At 46.5% G+C, this 24867-nt stretch overlaps 1 protein-coding gene across 3 annotated transcripts in view; it reads right to left on the reverse strand.

Moving 5' to 3' along the window:
* Positions 1-24867, reverse strand: part of RANBP3 (RAN binding protein 3) — a 92489-nt gene that overhangs the window by 62373 nt on the left and 5249 nt on the right. For all 3 annotated transcript variants that reach the window (XM_088448904.1, XM_088448905.1, XM_088448903.1), the window contains exons 2-4: positions 8903-8958; positions 7839-7875; positions 7658-7744 (exon numbers count right to left, since the gene is read on the reverse strand). In XM_088448904.1, coding sequence (XP_088305030.1) covers positions 7658-7744; positions 7839-7875; positions 8903-8958 — 180 coding nt within the window. The remainder of the gene's footprint in view (positions 1-7657; positions 7745-7838; positions 7876-8902; positions 8959-24867) is intronic.

Raw genomic sequence — 24867 nt, forward strand, 5'->3', positions numbered from 1 at the left:
CCCAGTGGTTCAAACGGCGGTCCCTGGAGAGCTCTCAGGACCACAGCCAAATCCCAAGGAGCCACCGGTGGAACAAAAGGTGGCTGAATGTGAACACCTTGCATAAAGGTGCGCACATCAGGAAGCGCAGCAATCTTACGATGAAACCAGACTGACAGAGCAGACACCTGCACCTTCAGGGAAGCAAGGCGAAGCCCATGGTCTAGGCCAGCCTGTAGGAAAGCCAACACTCTAGACAGGCGGAACTCCCGAGGGGCATAACCTCTAGGTCGACACCACTGGAAGAACGTATGCCACACACGATGGTAGATTCTTGCAGAGGATGGCTTCCGAGCTCTTAGCATGGTTTGCACCACAGAGCTGGAAAATCCTCTGGACCTTAACATGGCCATCTCAACAGCCACGCCGTCAAAGACAGCAGGGCCAGGTCCGGGTGAAGACAAGGACCCTGTCACAGCAGGTCCGGCCGTAGTGGTAACCTCAGAGGAACGTCTACTGACAGACTTTGGAGGTCCAAGAACCAGTGCCACCTGTGCCACTCGGGAGCTATCACAATAGGAGCGTACCTCCTTCCTGTTTGAATTTCCGGATTACCTGCGGAAGAAGGGAAGAGGTAGGCAAACTGGAACGTCCACTGGACGGACAGAGCATCTACCATAGACACCTTTTCGTCTCTTGTTCGAGACCCGTATACCGGCAACTTGTTTTTGTGCCGGGACGCCATGAGGTCTATCTCTGGAAGACCCCACCTGCACGCCAGAAGTTGAAAGACGTCCTGGTGCAAAGACCATTCCCCCGATGCACGTCCTGCCGGCTGAGAAAATCCGCTTCCCAGTTGAGGACTCCCGGGATGAACACCGCTGATATAGCCGGGAGATTGCGCTGCTCCCAGACCAGGATGCGGGACACTTCTGCGAGTGCTGCCCGACTTCAGGTTCCTCCTTGTCGATTTATGTAGGCCACGTTGGTGGCGTTGTCCGACTGGACCTGCACGGGATGACCTTGGAGAACCTGATGTGCCTGCTGGAGAGCACTGAACACAGCGCGGAGTTCCAAGATGTTTATTGGAAACTCCGTCTCTGCCTGAGTCCACCTGCCCTGGAACAAGTGTGGACCCGTGACAGCTCCCCAGCCCCGGAGACTGGCGTCCGTTGTTAACAGGACCCAGTTCGCCACCCAAAATGGGCGACCCTTGTTGAGGTGGGTCGTCTGTAACCACCAGGCTAGAGACAGGCGAACCTCCGGAGTGAGCACCATCGTCTGGGATTTGAGACTCTGAGGCAGTCCATTACATTTGGACAGGATCAATTGCTGCAGAGGTCTGGAGTGAAACTGGGCATATTCCAACATGTCGAATACTGACACCATGGAGCCCAGTAACCGCATTGCCGAGTGCACAGACACTCGGCGACACTGCAGACAACTGCGCACCCTCAACTGCAAAGCAGAGATCTTTTCCTCTGTCACAAAGATCCACTACTGCGGGGAGTCCAATAAGGCTAAGAGGTGCAGGATCCTCTGAGACGGGGTCAGGGTGGACTTTTGCCAGTTTATCAACCAGCCGTGACTCTGCAGTACTGCTATTGTCAGTTCCAGATGGCTTAGAAGCAGCTCTGGAGACCCTGCCAACAACAGAAGGTCATCCAGATATTGTAAGTCAGACTCCCTGCGTCCGCAGGTGAGCCGCCATGACCTTGGTGAACACTCTTAGTGCTGTCGCAAGGCCAAAAGGCAGCGCTCGGAACTGGAAACGTTCATTGCGGATTGCAAACCTGAGGAATTGCTGATGGCACAAAAGAATAGAGACATGCAGGTAAGCGTCCTGGATGTCCAATGACACCATGTAATCCCCAGGTTCCAGCGCCAGAATAATGGACCGTAGGATCTCCATCCGAAACCGAGGCACCCTCAAGGACTTGTTTAGGGCCTTGAGGTTGAATATCGGACGGTAAGACCCATTGGGTTTCTGCACCAAAAATAGATTGGAATAGAAACCCTGGCCCCTCTGGGAGAATGGAACAGGCACTATAACTCCAGCCTGGAGCATAGTGTGCGAAACCTTCCGAAGTTCCAAGGCTTTGTTCCGGTCTAATGGAAGGCCTGTGGTGAAGAACCAGAATGAGGGCATACCCGTGAGAAACCACCACATGAACCCAAGTGTCCTTCGTAGTTATCGACCAACACTGGGCGAACTGAAGCAGGCGGCCTCCCACTTTGGGATCCCCCAAAGGCAGGCCTGGACCGTCAGGCCGCAGGTTTGTCATCTGACTTCGGGGCTGGCCCAGCCTGTCGTGGAAAAGACTGTGCTTTAGGCCTACCCTGGGCCCTGTAAGGCCGAAAGGATGACGTACCAGCACCTTAAGGGACCGTAGCAGACGGGAGACAAGCAGATTTGGCTGCTGCCAGCGTAGCTACTATTTTGTCCAGATCCGTACAAAATAGGACTTCTCCATTAAAAGGCAAACATTCTAAGCCCTTTTTGGAATCAGCGTCCGCTTTCCAAGACTGCAACCATAAGGTGCGACGAGCAGCTGCAGAAGAAATCCTAGATGTGAGGATACTGATATCCAAGGCCGCTTCATTGATGTGAGTGGCCGAGTCCCGGAGATTGCCCACCAACTCTGCCTGTTCTGTCGATCAGTCCGAGTCCAAAGACGCCTCCAAACTATCAGCCGCCCCCCCGCAAGGGAATAGATGGACTTAAGGCAGATTTCCACCTTGCGGTCCGTAGCATCCTTCAAGGAGGACATGGAAGGCATGGGCAAAGTGGCACTTCTGACTAGGCGTGTCACATGAGAATCCACCTGTGGAGGGGATTCCCACTTAGAAAAATAATTGTCTGCAAACGTATAAGCCACGGCTAAGCGCCTCTGAGGCTGATACCGTTTTCCGGGATGTTTCCACGCCTCCTCTAAATGATCTACTAACTGACCAGAAAGAGGAAACACCGTGGCGTCACCCTTTATATCCTCGAAAAAGGCATATTTGGATTTGGCCACCGAAGGATCATCATCCTCAATAACTAAAGCTGTGCTGACTGCCCGAATAAGGCCATGAATATATACCTTCAAACTTAGCGTCCGACTCTTTAGTACGGAGAGGTTCTTGGTCAGATAGATCCAGAATCTCCCCATCGTCGGACGTCACGTCGTCATCCTCATAAGGAACAGACAGAGATGCCACAGGCCGCTTATGTGGCCGCAACACAGACTCCCCCTGTAAAACATCCGACAAATGCTGTACCGAATTTGTCAGAGAATTAACCCACGCAGGCTCATGTGAAACCTGGGGAGGGGAAATAGGGGGACTGTGGGGTACCATCAGTTGTCTCGGGAAACCCTGCATGGGTGACGACACCACTAACTGCTGGGACAATCCCATCTAGGTCAACGCAGGTGGCGGAGCTAGCTGGCCCAGTAAGGTTGTAAGCGCCTTAGCAAAACAAGCCCAGGGAGGTTCCTGTACCGGCGAGTGACTAATTGGTCGCACCAATAAATAACATTGCCGACATAGCCCCTCCGCTATTAGTACATTGCATGTAGTACACAGAAGCTGGCGAGGAAAATCACTCTCAGACATGATGATAAGTATCTGACCCCTCTCACTGATACTTGTTAGTATAGTGGGAGAAACACCCTGCAATCACCGCACCGCAAGGGCTTTAGCAGAGTAAGAGCAGGGACAGTAAAATGGCTGACAGTAGAAAGTGAAAGTACAGGCAGCAGCGCTAGCAGAAGTCACATACAATGCAGAAGAAATTAATCCCTGCACTATCAGCGCTGTTTCTCAACTACACAGAGTCTGGCAGGATACAGCGCTGCATACACAGACCTGTAGCCAACGGAGGAGAGGTATGCCGGGGGACCCAGAGCGCGATGCCGTCAGCAGCTTCCAGCAGTGTTCACCATGCTTCTGCAAAGATGGTCACCGAGGAGCAGAGAGGAGGCCGGACTGAGGGAGGAGCGCTGCCACAGTACCAATAGGCAGGTGCAGAGAGGGCTGTGTGCAGCGGGGAGGCGCGCTCCCCTGGCATGCAATTAACCCCTGGGACGCTGCAGCGCTTGCTGCTCAGCTGCGGCCTGCTGTCCCAGGGGTATAGTGGAAGCGCAGGTTAGTACCTGGCTCCACGCTGCAGCCAGTCCCCAGGGAGCCCCCTGCCTGGGGACTCTGGACCATGTTCTCAGCAGGGACCCACCGCGGGACCTCCGCTGCTTACCTGTCCCCCTTGCATCCAGCCATGGTCCGAAGCATCTGAGGTCACCACTAGCCGTGTCCCCAGATACTTACCAGCATCCCCGGCGTTCTGGTACCGGCGGGGTGTAGGGGAGACGGCATGGACGTCAGCAGTGACTGTCCATGGTGTACTCCCAGATGTGCAGCCACAGCTGCCTTGAAAGAAAACTTCAGGGGCTATTCTTAGCCCCCCTCTAAACATGTGCTCCGACTCCGAGCCGGGCACCAACGAAACAGATGCCTTGGCTCGGGGGCGGGGTATAGGAGAGGGACCATGATGCATCCTGGGAGGCTGAAGACTTAACTCTATGGTGCCCGATGCCTGACGTCATCACCTATACCCCAAGGTATCCTGTGGAACCCTATGGACCCTGATGTAGAAACTGTGATCATTATATTTGACAGACAGAAATAAAAGACAGTGTCAATACAGCAGCTAGCAAACAGTCACATACAATACATATGTAATAAAATTACAATCGACTCTAAATCAACTACACAAAACATAAAGGAATGGCAGGATATGGAGCACTATATACCTTAACCAAGGGAGAGGTATACAGGGAGACTGACCGAAACCTTTCTGAGACCAACAGCTACAGGGCGCACTGAGCGTGGACCGTGAGCGTCTCATATACATGAGGAGGGTAGGCGAAGCAGTCTAGAAGCACAAAACCCTTTGTGGGAACTGCGTCTGGGGGGGGGGGGGGGGGGGATTGTTAGCTGCCGTGGTAGCGCCTACCTCCCCCTAAGCTACGTTAACCAGCAGCATCTGCTTCCGATCCCCGGCGTCAGACGATATGGCCCCGGACTGGTGGTGTGGTGAGGATGCAGACAATCCCGGGCCCTGACTGCAGCGGCAATTAACCGTAAGTGAGAAATCGCCTTACCCAACATCTCTGTGCGTCCGGTTGCAGCATTGCGGCTAGCAAGCTCAGCCGCGACCCGCCGATATCACCAGCCCACTTACTGGTGTTGCGGCCCGGTGGAGGTAGATGGATTCGCAGTACATGCATCTTAATTTCAGACGCTTAGAACTGCCAACTCAAACATAAAAATAAATCATAAAATAAAAGCTTAGGACTGCCTGAGCAGTCCCACGTTACAAAGGTGCGTCTTGATCCTGCAGCACCAAACGAACAACTGAAGTCCTATGGCTAGGGGCAGGGTATATATGGAGGAGGACCCGAGGCATCCTAGGAGCTGAAGCTTTAACTGCGTGGTGCCTGGTCTCCAACGATATTATTCCCCGTGGTATCCCTGTGGACCCTGAAGAAGATATATGCAGTTTCTTAAAAAAAAAAAAATAAGAGATTTCCATCCTCTTATCCATTTTGTCCTCAAATGAAGCTCCATCCTCTATCTAAAGGAATGGTTGCTCTGGACATTAATTCTACCCTGGGTTCAGTACACCAATTAAACTGCTCATCCTTCACAGGATACATGTGTTTAATTCTAGCAAGACTGCCTTGCCATTTATCTATTTCTGCCACTCTGTAAATCAAATTCTTTCATAATCTTGAGTACCAGAAAGACTCAGCCTCTCTTTGTTCTATCGTCAAACAGCAGGTTCTGCTCATCATTCTACTCAGAAACTTCTTTATAGTTCAGAGACTTATGGTTGTCAGCATACTCTTCACAAGTTCTATATTAAACATTCTCATATCCTTACGAATTTCCAGATTCTTCACTGGAAAAATTCTCAGTCTTTTTCTAAACCCCATTCGAAAGACAACACTGCACCATATTCATAATCAAGGGTCATCTGGAAACTGGATCTTTTAGACCTCTGTAGAGCCAAGAATTCTTCCTTACAAACAAATTATATTTTCATCTACGCCATAAATTCCTGAAGCTGGCTAGACTGCTGACTAGGAAAGGTGCAGGCTCCTGCACACAATCATCACAGAATACCATCACTTGTAATTGACTCATCACAGGCTACACATTTATTTGAATGTTTCTTCTTACACACTTTATTTCTAGAACCCACAGTTGCTGAAGGCACACTGTAGATTTAAGACATCCCAGCATTTAATATTCCTTACCAATCTGTAGAGACATATCTAAGCACCTATCTAATGAGAAATTACCGAGCTTGGGTGCTGACCGACTGTTGGGGGGGGGGGGTTCTTGTCCATCTTTGCTGTATGATAGGAGTCACAGGTAACACAGCAAATGTTACTGTGCAGTTTGCTTTCTGACCATTGACAGACCTGGTGCTTCTGCAGATTGTCAAGCTGCGTCACAGGTCCCCCAGGTGGGTGGCTGCGCACTGCCTCCGGCTCTCAGCCACCGGACATGACCTGGGGGACAGCTTCCTGCTCCTGAATGAGCCGTCTGACATCACATTGCATCTTCTGGCCGTAGTTGTATCACAACACAAAGCCAAGCTGGCGCAGACATCGCCAGGTCGCCACCAGCTTGCTAGCCATGCTGCACACCAAGCCTTCTTGTAGTCACTTAGAGTGATGGCCTTGGCTTGCTACCCATGCGGCTCCAAGAGGTGCATAGCTAGGCAACAATCCAGAGGTAAGTCCTTTAGGGTAAAATCTAGGAGAATGGGGTACTAACCCAGAATAATGACTACCATGGAGGACTGTAGAAGAAAGTCTACTTTTTGCAGCCAAATAATTTTTATTGTAGCACAGCATCAATATCCTATCTTTCCATAATTAAAAACTGTTTTTCATTTTGCTGCATCTCATATAAGCTTACTTGGGAAGTGTATTATGTTGCATATTGCATGCTAACAAATTTCTAAGAGATTATCAGGATATAGCTGGTTCTGTAAAATGCTTTCCTCTGCCCCACTTTACATCAATGCATTTAGATTATCAGAGAAACTGCACTAGTCTTTATCAAAAAGTTTTGAAGACAGTGGTTAGGATTGCGGTCTCACAGCCCTGTGGTCACAGCTATGGAGTAGTTTGTATGTTCTACCAGCGTTTCTGTGAGTTTCCTCCAGGTGTTGATAAGTGTTTGAGAAAGAAACACTGGTGCTACAGGGATATTATTTAATCCTCTCAGGGCATAAAGCCAATCAATAATCATATACTTACATTTTAATGTTTATTTGTTTTAAGTATAAATTATACATATAAAAATGAATGCTATATAAAATACTTCAGTGCAACACCCCCGTCAGCGCACAACCACTTCTCACTACTTAATGGGCCCCTATGATTTAATTCCCCCTGTGGGCCCTTCATGCCCCAGTCCGACAATGTATTACAGGTTATATTAGGGTCTCTTGTCAAACATGGCTCAATCAACAGAGAGATACTATTGGGCCAACCTACCACTTTAACAGCAATACATAAGTAGTAACAGTCTCACTTTTATGTACAAATAAGAGTAAGGATATGACAAATCTGTACTTTTTCTTTGTTATATGCAACTGAAACCAATCTGACAAATTTACCTGACTGGGAAGGAGGGAACTGCGAGAAGGACGATGTTCTCTCTCTTTTCGGTGGAGGGCAGTAACTCCCATCCTCTCTGTCAGAGTCTAAGCAGGGAATAAAGAGATCAATGTATGAATACTGGGCAGCAACTTCACTAGGAAAACCTCAAGTCAGCATAATTGACAAGATACTCATTACCTTCGCCTAGCTCTGGACTTGATCCATCTGCAGACCTCTGCAACAGAAGAATATACAGTCAGAAGAAGGATAGCTAAGGAAAATAAAGAAAAAGTGAACACCCCAAGCTACAATTGCATGTAGGCTTCAGTAGGATTCAGTTATGGAAGCAGTTGTCCCAAAAATGAGAGAAAGGTGAAAACTCTATAATGCTGATACACCTGTTGCGAGATATCGCTCGCTCGAGTGCTTTGGCAAGTGTATACATCTGATAGGTTATTGAACAACGTCCTTCACAGACATATCAGGTCGACCCTGCAGCGTGTATAGCTTACCAATTAGCCACTCTGACAACGTATCAGTCTACTGACTAATCTGTTGTCAAAGTATGTACCTAGCACAGATCATATGGTTCCACATTTTACCTTACTGGTGTGATCTTTTATAGTACAAAGTTTAGACATTTTACATGGTGGAACAAAACATTCTAAGAAAAAAGGAGCAAAAAAGGCAACTTTTACCTTACTTTACAGTAATATTTCCACGTCTTTGGCACATGTTGATTGACCGCATTGCAAAAGCAAAAAGTTTGTACTTATGTTAAAAAAAAATTACCTATAGTTGGGTACAGTATGACAGCTCAGAATGAGATTAAAGCAAAATAGTGCTGGCGTGGTTAAACTAATTAAAGCTAAAGTCTATAGGTGGAATTCAATTCAACACGAATTGAATAGCGCCAGAAGGGAGCTCCCGAAGCTATTCAATGCTTGGTTATGTCGGAAAATGTCCGTTCTCACGACTTAACCTTGGTGTTTAGGCACGAGAACCGGTATTTTCTGACTAAAGTGCCGGGTGCGCGGCTGTTAGCTCCATGCTAAGCAGGAAAATAGCTACACATCCGGCACTTTTGTCGGATTTCTCCTCGCATCCCCAGGGGGGGTGCGAGAAGAAATCCTTAGCCCGCCCAAACACTGCGTTGAATTGAATAGCAGCGGGAGCTCCCTCCCACGGCTATTCAACATCGCCTTGAATTGAACTCCCCCTTATGAGATGAAACACATTGGAATACCTTTCATTGTCCTTACCTTCTGGCCTTTGTCCTTTTGAAACACAAACACGGGTGGAGCTATGGCCGGTTTTTCTGAAGGGTAAAAGAAAAAAAAAATATGCTTTAAGTATTTGCAGAAACACCATCACCACACTGCAATACATTTTTATTTTAATATTTACAGTTGATTTTATAGCAGGGGCACTCTTAATAATACATTACTTTCCTCCTCTGAAGTCATTGGTATATTACAGGTTTTTACAACTACGCTTTAGTTTTTCAAGTACTGTTAGTGCACAGAGTTCATCCACGTGCTCCAATTTCTTCCCACACACCAAACATATACTGGTAAGCTCTTTGTCTTTTGATAAAAGAAAAAAAAAAAAAAAAAAAAAGTGTGCGTATCCATGTGGAAAGGAATATAGGTTGTAAGCTCCACTGGGACAGGGACTAATATGAATGACTATATGTTCTCTGTAAAGCATTGCTCAAATTGTGTGTACTATATAAATAACTTAATATATGCAATACAAGAATAAAATCAGTTTATAAAGTCTGATGAAAAATTCCAGTTTTATAAAAATGAACTGAACCTTAATTACATGTTATGTGGGTTAACTTCCTCCTGATGAGATTAAGCCTCTATGAAGCGTTCATAGTAACCGCAAAAAGACTGCTGGGGTTCTAATAAAAATATAATTGATTAGAACTATAAGCAATGGCCTTTTTACAGAAATGGATGGGTGTGTCTAAAATACAGTATGCCTCATATAAAAGCTATTAGCAATATGCAAAAGTGTGTAATTACTAGCATATATATTATATACACATACATATATACAGTACCAGTCAAAAGTTTGACCACACCTTCTCATTCAATGGTTTTTGTTTATTTAAATTATTTTTCAACATAGTAGATTAATACTGAAGACATCATGGAATTAGGTTGTAAACAAAAAAAGTGTTGAACAAATCAAAATACGTTTTCCATTTTAGATTCCTCAAAGTAGCCCCCTTTTGCTTGGATGACAACTTTGCACACTCTTGGCATTCTCTCAATCAGCTTCATGAGGTAGTCTCCAGGAATGGTCTTCCAACAGTCTTGAAGGAGTTCCCAGAGGTGCTGAGCACTTGTTGGCGGCTTTTCCTTCACTCCTGTGGTCCAACGCATCCCAAAACAGCTCAATTGGGTTTAGGTTGGGTGATTGTGGAGGCCAGGTCATCTGACGCAGCGCTCCATCACTTTCCTTCTTGGTAGCCCTTACATAGCCTGGAGGTGTGTTTGGGGTAATTGTCTTGTTGAAAAACAAATGATGGTCCCAGTAAGAGCAAACCAGATGGGATGGCATGGCATTGCAGAATGCTGTGGTAGCCATGCTGGTTAAGTGTGCCTTGAATTTTGAATAAATCACCAACAGTGTCACCAAAGTACCCCCACACCATCACACCTCCTTCTCCACGCTTCACAGTGGGAACCACACATACAGAAACCATCCGCTCAACTTCTCTGCGTCTCACAAAGACACGGCGGTTGGAACCAAAAATCTCAAATTTGGACTAATCAGACCAAAAATATAGATTTCCACTGGTCTAATGTCCATTCCTTGTGTTTCTTGGCCCAAACCATTCTCTTATCCTTGTTGTTCATCCTCAGTGGTGGCTTCTTCGCAGCAATACGACCATGAAGGCCTGATTCACGCAGTCTCCTCTGAACAGCTGATGTTGAGATTTGTCTGCTACTTGAACTCTGTGAAGACTTTGTGTGGTCTCTAATCTGAGGTGCTGTTAAGCAGCGGTTCCTGAGGCTGGTAACTCTAATGAACTTATCCACTGCAGCAGAGGTAACTTTTGGTCTTCCTTTCCTGGGGCGGTCCTCATGAGAGCCGGTTTCATCATAGCGTTTGATGGTTTTTGCAAATGAACTTGAGGATACATTCAAAGTGCTTGAAATTTTCCATATCGACTGACCTTCATGTCTTAAAGTAATGATGGACTATCTTTTCTCTTTACTGAGTTGAGTGGTTGGTGCCATAATATGGATTACAACAGTAGCCAAATAGTGGTGTCCACTGTGTACTAACCATACCTCTGCACAACACAACTGATAGTGTCAAACACATTAAGAGGGCAAGTAATTCCACAGATTGACTCTTGACAAGGCACACCTGTTAATTCAAAACCATTCCAGGAGACTACCTCATGAAGGGGATTGAGAGAATGCCAAGAGTGTGCAAAGCCGTCAAATCAAAAGGGGGCTACTTTGAGGAATCTAAAATATAAAACATATTGACACTTTTTTGTTTACAACATAGTTCCATACGTTTTCTTTCATTGTTTTGATGTCTTCAGTATTAATCTACTATGTTGAAAATAATAAAAAAAAAAAAACAAACATTGAATGAGGTGTGTCCAAACTTTTCAATGGTACTGTAAAGAAAAAAAAAAAAAAATTATATTATAATATATATACACACACACACACACACATATATATATATATACACATACACATATTGTATATACACCTATACATACTTATGTCAGGGTCTTGTAATTGAATTGGCAGATGTTCAGTGGCATAGGTCTGAAAAGATCTAACTTTAGCTTCATAGACCTGGAGCAATGTAGTTAGTAACAGATACCGTTTTATAGAAGAATCAGCTGCAAAGACTTCCCTTTCCCTACATCTTAGGCCTCCAATCTTTTTACCTGACATAAAATGCAAATCAGACATTGTTAGGCTCAGTTGCCAATTAAGGATTTAGTGAAGTTTCCCTAAATTCCATCCCCAAATTTCCCTTATGGTCCAGGTGAGTGAATCTGTGTCACAATCAAACATCTGGGGCGTCAAAATCATGGACAGGGCCGGGTTCAGAGATGGACGCAATGCCTATGTTTACGCAGTTCAGAGGTTATCGGTAATCTGCATACGTAGCTGAGTCGCACTGCGCATGAGTTAAGTTGGGCTGGGTATACACGTAAAAGATTTTCTGTCCAACTAGTTGATTGGTTGGAACAAAGATCTGGTAAGGTATGAAAGCAAATGACAATCAGCAAATTGCTCCCAAAAACCAGAAAATGGACAAAAACTGTTGTTTCAACAAATTGTTTAGATCAAACATTTAAACAAACTTGTCTGAACGACCATTTACAGCTGTTTTCTGGCATTTCGGAGCAAATTGCTGATCATCATTTACTCCCATACCTTACCAGATTTTCATTCCAACCAATCAACTAGATGGATGGTTGGACAGAAAATCTTTAGGTGTATACCCAGCTTTAGATTTTCATCGACTCTCGCAGTGAGGATTTATTTGCAGAGACCGTTAATGGGCGGCAAAGAGAGGATATATGGGTGGCAACTGAAACACAGGCGTGTCACGGTCGTTTAAGAGCATGTCTTAGCCTGCGACTGTGATCCCGTACACAGTAAAAATGGAACCGGCGTCTCTTTTCCATAGCCATTCTGAGAGAAATAAGGTTAATCAGAAGGTCAATAATGGACTGATCTGCAACAGATGCTGCGTGTTTGTTTGCAAGCACTTGCTTTTGCGAAGCCACCAGTGGGCGTCTCAATACAAATCCAGACGGCTGCTGCATTCGCATAATTTCACACAGCCGCTGCATACAAATATGCAGCTTTGGTGGTATTAGCTTACATCTCTGAAGCAGGCCTATAGTTTGGTTGCAGCTATAGCTTCCCAGCATGAGGGCATCATTTTACATTACAACACCAGCAAACCTACCATTTAAAGATAAAGGCAGCACCACACTAGTGACAACTATGCAACACAATTCAGCTATATTCTGGTAACCACTGTGAACAATACTTCCCTCTACAATCATTCCCTTGATGCACGTCCAAGTTGCTGGTAGTCTAATGTTTGATATCGAACATCCAGCAACATGCACCAACCCCCAAACGACGTAACGATCGCGGGTCCTTATAGTAAGCAGGCTAACCTGGTCGATATCGACCAGGTTGGCCTACATGCACGGGCGATGCTCGATATCGATCTGTGCCCACGCATCGACCATCGTTTGGTCGTTGGAGGGGTTAAAAAAAAAAAAGGATATAAAAGATATTGTTTATATCGTCCTTTTTATCTGACCGTGTGTATGCACCATAACATGGTGTTTCCAGGCCTATTTCAGGTTTTGGTTTAGACATTAATCACCATGAAATGAACTTTCTTGTTAAAGGAGAACACCTTTTTTTGTGTGTAGTTTTTAAATATCCCTTTAACTGGAGGCAGTAAAAGCAAACAAGTTGCAAGGCCTGTATCTAAGGGGTTCACACATATGGCAGCATATTTGCTTCACCAAGACTAACACTCCATAGCTGGGTATATCATTCCATAGCTCAACATATAGATCTTCAACGTGTGTTGTGCTGGGTAGAAGAACGATATATTGCGGGTGTGTACACCAGATTTGTCTGTTAACGTCGTCGTTCAGACATATCAGGACGGACCTGCATCACAGTCGATGCGGGTATATCAGTGCATCTACTCGCCCGCCCGTACATTTACTGCAGGGATCACTGACACCTCACCTGGGTGGGCACATTTAAATGTCTGGTCTGCTGATCGAACCATCGTCCTAGCGTGTACCGATTTAGGGTTTAGTATTGGGGTTCCAACAAAGTAGGGGCGAGCATTTTCTGTACCACAGAATAGAACCCATACAGTTTGATAAGTTGTCAGAGGGTGTAAGTAAACATTGAGGGTGATTAAATTGATCGCGATGTTGAATAACCTCAGGAAGGACATCCCGGAGCTATTCAATTCAACGACTCAAGTGCTTCTAGTCAGACTTAACAACGACTAAAAGCACTTAAGTCGGGGAATGCCAGTTAGCACGACTAAAACAAAAGTTAGTCGTGAGAACTGGCATCTTCCGACTTAAGTGCCGGCCGGGATGCTGTTAGCGCCACGCTAAACTCTAAAACATAGTGGCCGGCACTTTAGTCGGAGTTCTGCCCTCACCTCAGGCGGGTGCAAGCTGAAATCCTCCTTAGTAATCTTAACATCACGGTGAATTGAATAAGCTCTGGGACCTGCCTCCCTGGGGCTATTGAACATTGTGATCAATTGAATTCCCCCCCCATTATATAGGTTTTTTTCCACTGGAGTTCTTTTATTTATCCCTGTTTGGAGGCTGTGAGCTGAAGGACCTGTACATTTTTACATGACTAGTTTGTTGCAGGGAGATATAAAAAGGGAGAAGTCTTCTACACATGTCCACATACATCTTACCTCCGTGCATTACAAGTCGCGTTAAACATAGCATGTGGGCACCGTTCGCCTGGTAACGCTACGCATTTTTTCATGCGCCTTTTTACCCTCAAGAGTCTTATTCGCACAGCAGCTTCTGCTGTTTAAAATGATATGCGATGCTGCCTATATACTGTGTGCGACTGCGAGTGTATTTGCATGCAAAATGCTACGTTACAGTGTCAGCGGCTATTGTAGTATTTTGCATACAGATACAGCCGTATTTGCACACAGAATATAGGCATTCCACATTTTAATCAGCCAAAGCTGCTTGTGTGTCCTATTTGCATCGCGTTGCGAATAAGACATTTGAAGGTTAAAAAGTCGCACAAAAATACACTCGGCGCTGCAGAGTCATGCATTGGCATGGAGTGACTAGAAGGACTGCTTCACGCGCAAGGAAGTAAGATGTATGTGGACACATCTGTAATCTGCATGGATACATGTGCAATATTGAGCATGTTCACTTTCCTAGTGGCTACCAATCACGTTGCAGTCTAAAGCTGGTTACACTTTAGACGATTGGCCAATTTCCGACGAATCGGAATGTCAAATCGCCCAGTGCGTACGCACTACTGCACACGGTTCATCGCAACTTCAGATCGGCCTGCAGTGCAAGCCAACCTAAAGATTCGAGGAACACTAACATGCTTCTGGATGCGGTGGGGGAACGACATATCAGTCGGTTGTACACCAGATCGTGCAGTGTGTACGGAGCGCCGAAATATCATCCAGTCGCATCTGCTGTCACTGGGTACACACATCGTCTAGTGTGTACCCAGCTTAACCATGTAACTATTTTCAAAAAAGTCCCCCAAAATTGTCGATTGATTTTATTAGCAATTTATGTAATTAAGACCTATTTAAACCTGACTCAATATATTTTTTTTTAAACCAAAAAAATGTTAAATCAAGTTTAAATAGCTATTAATTACATAATGTGACAATATAAAAACAACATTTTGGACGTTTCTGAAAAAAAAAAAAAAAAAGAACTTTCTAGTTTAAAAAAAAAAAAAAAAAAAACTTAGCGGGGATAGACACACACTTAACTGTAAGGGGTGATTCAATTGAGGGCAATGCCCATGATGTGCCATTACAACGATATAGCACATCAAATAACCCCGACTTCCGAAATTGCGAATTTTTGATTGCAGCCCACATACAAAAATCTGCGATCTCGTGGCTACCATAAGTGCAGCATATACATGAAACTACTCACGGGAGATGCCAGAATTGCCCGTAACTGAATCGACCACATTGGTCTTAAAATCTATACAAGTGAATGCACATATACAAAAAGTTTTTGACAAATGTGCACGTAACTTTAAGTCAGACACATTGCCTTCACAAGAGTTAATGCTTGTTACTTTAAAATTATATTAGAGATAGAGTACAGCCCAAAATTAAATCTATGTTGTCTGAACAACTTTTACCCATAGATTATATTCCACTTCATCGAAGGAGTCTTCACTTCAATATACCGCCAGAATATTCCAATGTACTTTGCAAATGTATTTTTACATTACGTACTAATAAGCCAGCAAAATTGAACAATGAGTTGTAAAAGAAACTATACAAGCATAGATGCACAACTCCTGAATTTGAGGCAAACTATAGACACTTTTAAAAGGACAACTAAACCAAAAATACATATCTGCAATATATCAAAGTCGAAGCAACAGAATCTCGGTACAATCTGGTTACCAATATTGCTAGTCAGATTGGGAAGAAAGTGCTCAGCCTAAACAGCTGGCTAACACTAGCGTTTGTTACTGCAAACGATGAGCGCTTATACAGATCAATAGTCTTTCAACTACAGGCACTGCAGTTTTCTTGGAGAGGGGGGTGGAAGGCACAACAACATCACTGCGTGTACCCAGCCTAAGAGAAAAATGAAGCACTAAAAATATTCAAAGACATACTTAAAAGTTTCAGGAGCTTATCAAAACTGAAGATATTTGCAATAAAGTAACTGTGGAGGGAAATATTTAACATAAAATTTAGCTGGGTACACACTATGGGGGAATTCAAGTGTTTTTTGTGGTATCTTAAGTAATGGGCATCTATCTGAGCAATTCAATTGTTGCTCCGATCATACGCCCATAAGCCACGGCAGTCACATTTTTTCTTGCAGCCTCCGAAGGTGTGAAAAATAAAAGTGTGAAACGCCCAAACCAGGGTTAGCCACATTTTGCGTCTAAACCCTATCCTTTTGGGAGTGTAAAATACTAATGGGCATCTGATTGGAGCAAAAATTTTATTGCTCCAATAGACATCTATAAGTTATACGCCCAGCGCTAACAATTGAATTCCCGGCTATATGATGTATCATACAATATATTGTGAGATAGGAACGATATAGCATTCAAATATGTATAGTGTGTACGCCCGATCTGTCATTCATCGCATCATCCCATCTGCTGTGCTTCATGTCAGATGGGACGATGCAATGAATGTTGTGGTGTAGTTACAGGCAGCATGATATCATTACATCGCTCGCTGCATCACTGGGTCACACAGACATATGGTCATATTACTGTCAGGACCCTGAAATGCAGTTAGCCTGGTATGCAGAACTAGCTAATAACCAGGGAAAAATTCACAGAATTCCAGAGCCTTACCATAAAATCTAGAAGCCTACATTACTACATTTCATTTTTATTTAGGCAGGAGAGATGGCTTACGATTAGCACCAAGAGTTCGGATTATCAAAAGTAAGGTACAACCAGTGATTTTTGAAAGGCACACAGAATAACCAACTATTGAGATACGTCAAGCCAAGGTGACCAAATCTTCACACTGACTGGACAGTAAAAGTTAATTCAAAGTATAAATAACATTTATATATCACCAGTATATTCCATAGGGGGCATTTCAATTCCGCGCAATGCTGAACAGCCTCGGGAAGGAGTTCCCGGAGCCATTTAATATTGACCATACTGTTAAGTCCGACTAGAACCACTTAAGTCGGAGAATGACGAAAGTTCAGAAGAATTAGAAATAAGTAAAATGCCTTTAAATTTAGCAGTAATCAAATTGCTTACTACGCTTGACTAAAGAGGGTCTTAAAAGCTTCTTAAGAAGCTTTGAGGAGAATGTGGGCTGAGAGATGGGCTGTAGTTTGAGACATTTTGAGTCAAATTTTTTTCTTCAGAATAGAACTAAGCATGCTTGGAAAGGGAGGGATTATGAACGAAAGAACAGATTTTGCTGTAGTTAAGGCTAGGAAGAAAACAGGTGACAAGGACTGACGGATTTGTGAGGGTATAGACTCAAAAGGAGAGTTGTTGTAGAGTAGGAAAAGAACAGAGTAGATACTTCATCTTCATTCGTGAGATCAAACGAAGACAAAGGGGTATATTTACTAAAGTGTGGGTTTTTAGAAGTGGAAAGGTTGACCACAGCAACCAGATTCTAGCTTTTATCTTCTAGATCAGGGGTGGAGAACCTTTTTTCTGCCAAGGGCCATTTTGATATATATAATATTATTTGAAGGCCGGTGCAGGATACGCCCCACCGTATGATGTCACTCAGGGGCAGGGCCACAATCACCGATGATTACAGCAATGCCCGGAGCATCCGGAGGATGAACTGGTGAGCTGTAAGGACAGCACTGTGACCATCTGAAGCATCCTAAGGACGCTCCAGGCGGCACTGCTGCATAGATTCTGGCTGCAGGGTGCCATTCTTGGCACCCTGCTAGCCAGATGAGGTAGCAGAAAAAAGCTCTGAGGGCCAGACCAAATGATTCCGGGGGTTTCCCATCCCTGTTCTAGATTATGCTGTTTACATGTTAAGTAGAATCTGATTGGTTGCTCTGGGCAACAACTCCACTTCTAAAAACAACAAGAGATATGGTAAGAACTTACCTTTGTTATCTCTGTTTCTACGAAGTCCATAGGGTCCACAGGGTTGACCTTGGGGTATAGGTTGGGAACCAAATCCGGGCACCACGCAGTTAAAGCTTTTAGCTCCCAGGATGCACTGGGTCCACTCTCCCTATAACCCCACCCCCAAGCCAGAGGCACCTCAGTTTGTAAGTAGCCAAAGGCCGGAGGAGGAGAGAAAAAGAGAGAGAAAACTGGAACACTCAATAACCATACTCACCGAAATGGGAGACGGAAAACCGGTGACCAGCCACACAGCCCATATGAAGCCAGGTGCGTCAGGGCGGGCGCCCTGTGGACCCTATGGACTTCGTAGAAACAGAGATAACAAAGGTAAGTTCTTACCATATCTCTTGTTTTCTACTTCAGGGTCCATAGGGGGTCCACAGGGTTGACCTTGGGGATGTCCCAAAGCAGTTCAACCAAGGGTGGGGACGCTCCTGTGCTGAGAGGAGAATCCGTTGCCAAAAAGGAAGCATCCTGAGAGGCAAAGGAAACCAATGCCTAGAACCTTAAAAAGGTGTGGACAGAAGACCACGTGGCCACCTAGTAAGGCAAAACAGCCGAGGCGCCACAGCGAGCCGCACACGAGGGTCACATGGCCCGAGAAAAAACAAGCATCAACAACAGGAAGGCCTACCCATGGGTAGGCCCCTGAGGAAGACCTACGAGGCCATCCAAGCCAACATTTGGTTATAGGCCGGCCATCCTTTCCTGTGAAAACCAGAAATCTCAGACCACCAATAAGGAGTCCGATTTCCGTAAGGAACCTGAACGGATCACATAAATCCAAAGAGGCCAGACCACAGTCAATGAGGCCACACCAGCCGAGAGGACTGGGGACAGAATGGCCGTACCATAAGTTCCAGAATAATATGGAACCTGAAAACCACTAAGAAGAAACACAGGGCGAGAGCAACTCCCACCCTGACATGATGCCCTCCAGAAGAGGGAGCCACATGAGAACGCTCCCAATTCAGACACTCTCCTGGTTGATATAAACACCCTGAGAGAAAGAGAGAGCCTAAGCAATAGACCATGTAATGGCTATCACAACCAGCGGTTCCATTGACTGTCCCCGGAGGTAACGAAGAACCACTACTTACTCCCAAGGAGTCCCTAGGGAGGACAAATGGAGGCATAATCAAGAAAACACTCCAAAGGATGAACTGGATACCAGAGTGAAGCAATTCCATATCTTAACCATATGGACAGTGTAGAGATCCGCACTGTCAGGAAGACCAGGCCAAGTGTAAAACCCAAGCCAGCCGGAAGGAATGCCAGAATATCTGGAAATCCTGGACACCGGAGGATTGTATCGACAGGTACAATACCATAAGATTTATGGCTGCCACAGTTTGTGGTAGGTCCCAGCAAAAGCTGATCCATGTGCTCTAATCATTCCAACGATGACAAAGCCAGGGAAGCCGTAAGACCACTGTAAGGACACAGTCAAAGACAAACGACCCAGGTCCAAGGCAAAACCAAGGACCCTGAGACAACAGGTCCGGGCAGTGAAGCATCAGGGATGGAGTATCGATGTAGAGACTCCGAAGATCCAAGTACCCCTGACATCTGGGGCAATCAGGAGCCACCAGCAGGAAAGCATCTCCGTCTCGATTGAAAACACTTCCAAAGACCTCGAGGAAGAAGGGAGACCGGAGAACACAGGTACACAAAGTGGAAGGACCACTTCACCGACAAAGAGTCGCTGAAGTTTGCTTCAGAATCCCCAGAGCTGAACTGTAACACCATAGTGTGATAAAGTCAGAAGGCCATGAGGGTCACCTCAGGGGGGCCCCCCCTGCTCACCAGGAGATGAAACCTCTCTTGGGGAAGAGACTAGTCCCCGGGATGCACGTCGTGACGGCTGAGGACTCCCGCTTCCCAATGGAGAGCTCCTGAAATGAACGCTGCCGAGATGGTCGGGAGGAGACCCTCGGACTATGTCCGAATATGTGACATACCTGTCATTGCCACCCAACGAACAGTGTTGCTAAAAAGGAAGCCACTGTCCTGACCCTGTCGGACTGAACCTTTTCAGGTTCACCGGGAAACAAGAGTTATGCCAGAGTAAGTTAATTGACAGGGTGGAATCGACAGACGTCCAACTGCACTGAAAAGGATTCGATCCAGACACTGTCCCTAGCAAAGAAAACCCTGGACGAGATGGCCATAGCCACCCGGACAGGGACCGACTTGCCTCCGGAGAGAGCATCATCGTTTGAACAGTTATCCGACAGAAAAAACTCATTCCATCTGGAGATGAGCCAATTATGGAAAGGCCTGGAATGGAACTGAGCCCATTCCACCATGCATCCCAGAGTGTAAAGACATCTGTCGACTGCGCAGACAACCATGTACTCCTAATGGAAGAGAGGAGATTCCGTCTTACGCCAGAAGAATTCTCAGATTCTGAGAATCCAGCAGGGATCCTAGATGAAGAATACCCAGAGAGGGATGCAGGGAGGACTTTTTCCCCGTTGATTAAACGTCTGCACCCTGAAGAAGCCACAGTCATCCTGACCTGGCCGTAAAGTACCCCGGTGATCCCGCTAAGAGCAGGAGGCCGTCCAGGTACAGGAGCATTGGGATATACTGAACAGAAGAACTGTCAGAAAATCCAAAACGCTGGTAAACCCCTGTGGGGCTGAGGACAGTCCCAACAGGCAGAGCCCGAAAAATTGTAAGTGTTGCTGTGATACAGCAAACCTCAGCCCATGCTGAGGAAAGGTCTCTGTAAGTACCCGTAGGCACGCGTCCTGTATATCCAGTGATACCCTAAAGTCCCCAGGTTCCAAACATCGTATGATGGAGCATAGGGATTTCCTCCTGAGCCCAGGTAGCTTTAGGAACTGGTTCAGGGAATTGAGACAGAGAATAGGCCAAAGAGGACCATTCAGCCACCGCACCAGAAAGAAAACAGAACAACCAGTCCCTCACTGAGATAGTGGGGATGGCCTAATTAGCTCCGCTTACCGCAACAACTGCATAGCTTTCTGGATCTGTAAGGCCCTTGTAAAGAGGGCGTACCCTCCTACCCACGTAGCCGCGGCAACTTGACACTAATACCGGGCGAACTGAGAAAATCGGTATCTCCCAGTTGTAGGCCTGTCCCGTCAGACTGAAGAGATATCCGTAGGTTCAGAAGCAGGATCGGCTGGCAGTCCAGGCCTGCTCGGTACTGGATATGTCGGCCCTTGTAGATGCCGACAGTCTACGAAGAAACAGACCTTTAGGCTGACCCAGAGGACAAAAAAGACTTAACAGACTTAGTCTGAGGCCTTGTAGTGGGCATAGCTGAAAGCGGTAAACTTGTCGTTAGTAATACTGCCAATGTTACTACAATCTTGTCAAGGTCAGGACCAAACAATATCAACCCTAAAGATGGTATCTGCACCTCTGCATTCCCAGAGCGCAGCCATAGGGTATTACGGAGGATACAGTCGCAGCCGGAACTCTGAAAGTTAGGAGACTGGTATCCAATATAGGCATTTCCACCTATGACAACAGCATATATTACGTGAGCGACCAAATACATTTGAACCCCCGACGTGTTGGAGGGGAAAAAACGTTACAAATGCATCAACCCAATATGCAATAGTATTAACCAACCATGCTATAGCCATGGTAGGATGGGTAACAACTCCTGAAAGCAAGTATACTGATTTCAGGCAGAGTTACCACCTACGGATCCGAAGAATCCGACCACGCAGGAATGGGAGGCGTAGTAACGTCTGTAATCAGACGAGTAACACGCCCATCCCCCCCAGGAGGGGCTCGTGATGATCCTCAGGGAATTTGGGACAGGAGGCCAAACACTGTTGTAACACCTCCTATCTGGCAACAGCCAGAGTCCCGCTATGCGATCCACCTGCTAGTCAGCAACAGGTAACCCGAAGGCACGCAATACTGAGGGTGTATGATACAGGTGCAGGTCAACATTCACTCTAACCAGAATGGACCTGCTACCAGCCCTAAAGCAGGGATAATAATACCTGAAATAGGCTTCCCCCCGTGTAAGAGGGAAAGAGCCCCGAACAGTACCCAGTTCACGGCAGAGCCAACTGGGAAGTAACCACAGGGCGTCAACCACGCCAATTAGCGTTTCGTAGAAAACGACATCCACCCAGGGTGGCTGTTGTGGTAATCCCTGCAAGGGGAATGACAGACTATTGTGGCACCAGGGGGAATTCATATACTGCGAAAAACCCCTGCAGGGAGCGGTAGTCTGTGTCACAGGGGAAGAGTGCAAGAAGCTGCGAGATACCCTGAGATGAAAAGGGCAGTATGGTGAAGTAACCCCAAGTGATGTACAACAATGGGGCCCGCCCGGCGATCCGCAATTGAGAGGATCCCGAGAAAACAAACCGCCCAAGGGGGTCGTGAAAGAGGCCGGCACCAGATGACGCCACATACAGAACCCTTTATGAGTCAAATCCTCCGCACTAACACCTGCAGCACATGACTTGCAGGATAGTAAAAATGGGTGCAGTATAACGCTCTATCTCCTGGTCAGACATATCTGACCAATCTTGGCGGAAATATTAAGCAGCACTATACTGGTCCTGACTGATGCCAAAAATTAGCTGCAGGGACCCATTTTCAGCGTATGCAACACACAGTTCCATCTAAAATATGGCAACGTGCAGCACGCAACAGTATGTGACAAACCACACAAATATTAACAAGTATATAAATGTGAGGTCTCAGAACCACCCTAAGTACAGCTGTATTAGGGCAGATAAAGAAAAGGGATAGATATACACTGACAGGTGAGAGAATAAAGTACAGTCAGCACTAGCATAAGTCACATACAATGCAGATATATACATAAACATGTCATATAATATACTGCACTATTACACTGCATTCAACTGCCCAGATTCAGTGTCTGGGAAGGCTACAGCGCTGTGTACACTGACCTGATGGTGAGGTACGCAGGGGGACTGGACTCACTGCCATCCTGAGAGATTTCTGCTGCACCACAGAGATAAAATGGCCGCTGGAGACCTCAGAGGAAGCGTGGCCCGCGGAGGAAGCAGCTCAGCGACGCCAGACTATGGATACTGAAAGGCGCGCTGAGCTGAGGGGAGGAGCCGCTGTAACAGGGAAGGCTGCCTCCCGTGGCCGGCTATTAACCCCCGGGACGCCGGCTCCCTGCACCGATCATTAAGTCCCTGGTGGTCTAGTGGACACACGGGGTATGGGGGGCCCGCCGCCACTGCCGGCGCCTCCGGTCTGTCCCCTGAGACCGGAGGCACAGGACTGCATTTGAAATGCGCGGATCACCGCAAGCGGTGATCCGCGACCTTACCTGCTCCCCGTGGATCCGGCAGCAGTCCTGGGCGCCCGCAGAGTCCGGCTAGTACAGACTCTGGGGTCCCGCTGAGATCCCCAGATCTGTACTGGCATCTCAGCGCCAGCGTGGTGACGGAGCGGCAGCTTAGACGTCCTATGGACAGTCCGACGCTGCCGCTCTGAAGAGTCCAAAGTCCATGAAAAAACTTTGTCCCTAAAAAAATAAAATAAGCTTAGGGGCTGCTAATCAGCTCCCCCTGCGCTAACGGTGACCCGACTCCGGCCGGGCACCAACTAAAACTGAGGTGCCTCTGGCTTGGGGGTGGGGTTATAGGGAGAGTGGACCCAGTGCATCCTGGGAGCTAAAAGCTTTAACTGCGTGGTGCCCGGATTTGGTTCCCAACCTATACCCCAAGGTCAACCCTGTGGACCCCCTATGGACCCTGAAGTAGAAATGTACTTTAGTAAATATATTCCAAGGTGTCAGGGCAGAGGTTCCAAAATTTGGTTCTCAAGACATCCTAACAGTCCAGGTTTTAAGTATATCCATGCTGGAGAACAGGTGATTTAGGGCCCGATTCAAAGATGGATACAAATGCCTTCACATCTGCGTTGTCTCAATGATCGCAATTGCAAAAATAAGCTAATGATCCACTCGCCAATCCGCTGCTTACACACAAAACCAGAAACACTGAACAGAAATCAGACGGCTATCAACCTTCTGAGTAAGACTAAGCGGTCACAAAAATAGCTGATCTCCAGACACGCAGAGGGCTATCCTGCTGTGAGCAAGAATGTAGTGACTAGTTTATGGATGCCCAGAAAACAGTGTTTAAATGGTTCAACATGCCTGCGTTTTTCTAACCATCCCTCATTACCTGCCCCAAACACTGACTACCTGTCATTCACTTTGCAAGAGAATCCTGTGTGAGCATAATCGCAATTCAATCGCTGTGCAAGCGCAGTGTGGCTTAGACGCATGCGCAATGGCAAACAATCACTCAATCTGCGTAAGTTTTGGTATTGCGTCCATCTCTGAATTAGGCCCTTAGCTAGTACCTCAGTCAATATGCTTTAACCATCTGTGCTCAACTATGGATATCTTTAAAACCTGAACTGTTAGAGTACCTTGAGAACAGAGTTTTGGTGGTCCTTTAAGTGAAAAGCCTGCTTTGATTGTACAGTAGCATTCCCATTAGGGCTACGAAGTACAGTAGCGTTCCCGCTAGGCTGTTTTAGCGGGGCACGGCGCCCTGCCCTCCTTCTGGAGGGCAAAAAGCACCCTGCCCTCCAGGAGGAGGGCACAAAGCGCCCTGCCCTCACAGCCTGCGGGAGCCGTTCTCACCCGCGGGTTGCAGTGTCCCGCGGGTGGAGAAACATGCGGTGACCCGCTCACCGCCGGAGAATAGACGCCGGGCGCATGCGCCCGGCATCTATTCTCCCTGTCTGCAGGGCTTGGGGGCTGCCCGGCGTGTCCGTAAGTGCCGGGCACGCCCCCAAGAGTGAAGAAAAGGGGACGCGTCTTATAGACACGC

This window comes from Taudactylus pleione, unplaced genomic scaffold (genome assembly GCF_031769625.1).
Source record: "Taudactylus pleione unplaced genomic scaffold, aTauple2 ptg000471l, whole genome shotgun sequence".
NCBI lineage: Eukaryota > Metazoa > Chordata > Amphibia > Anura > Myobatrachidae > Taudactylus > Taudactylus pleione.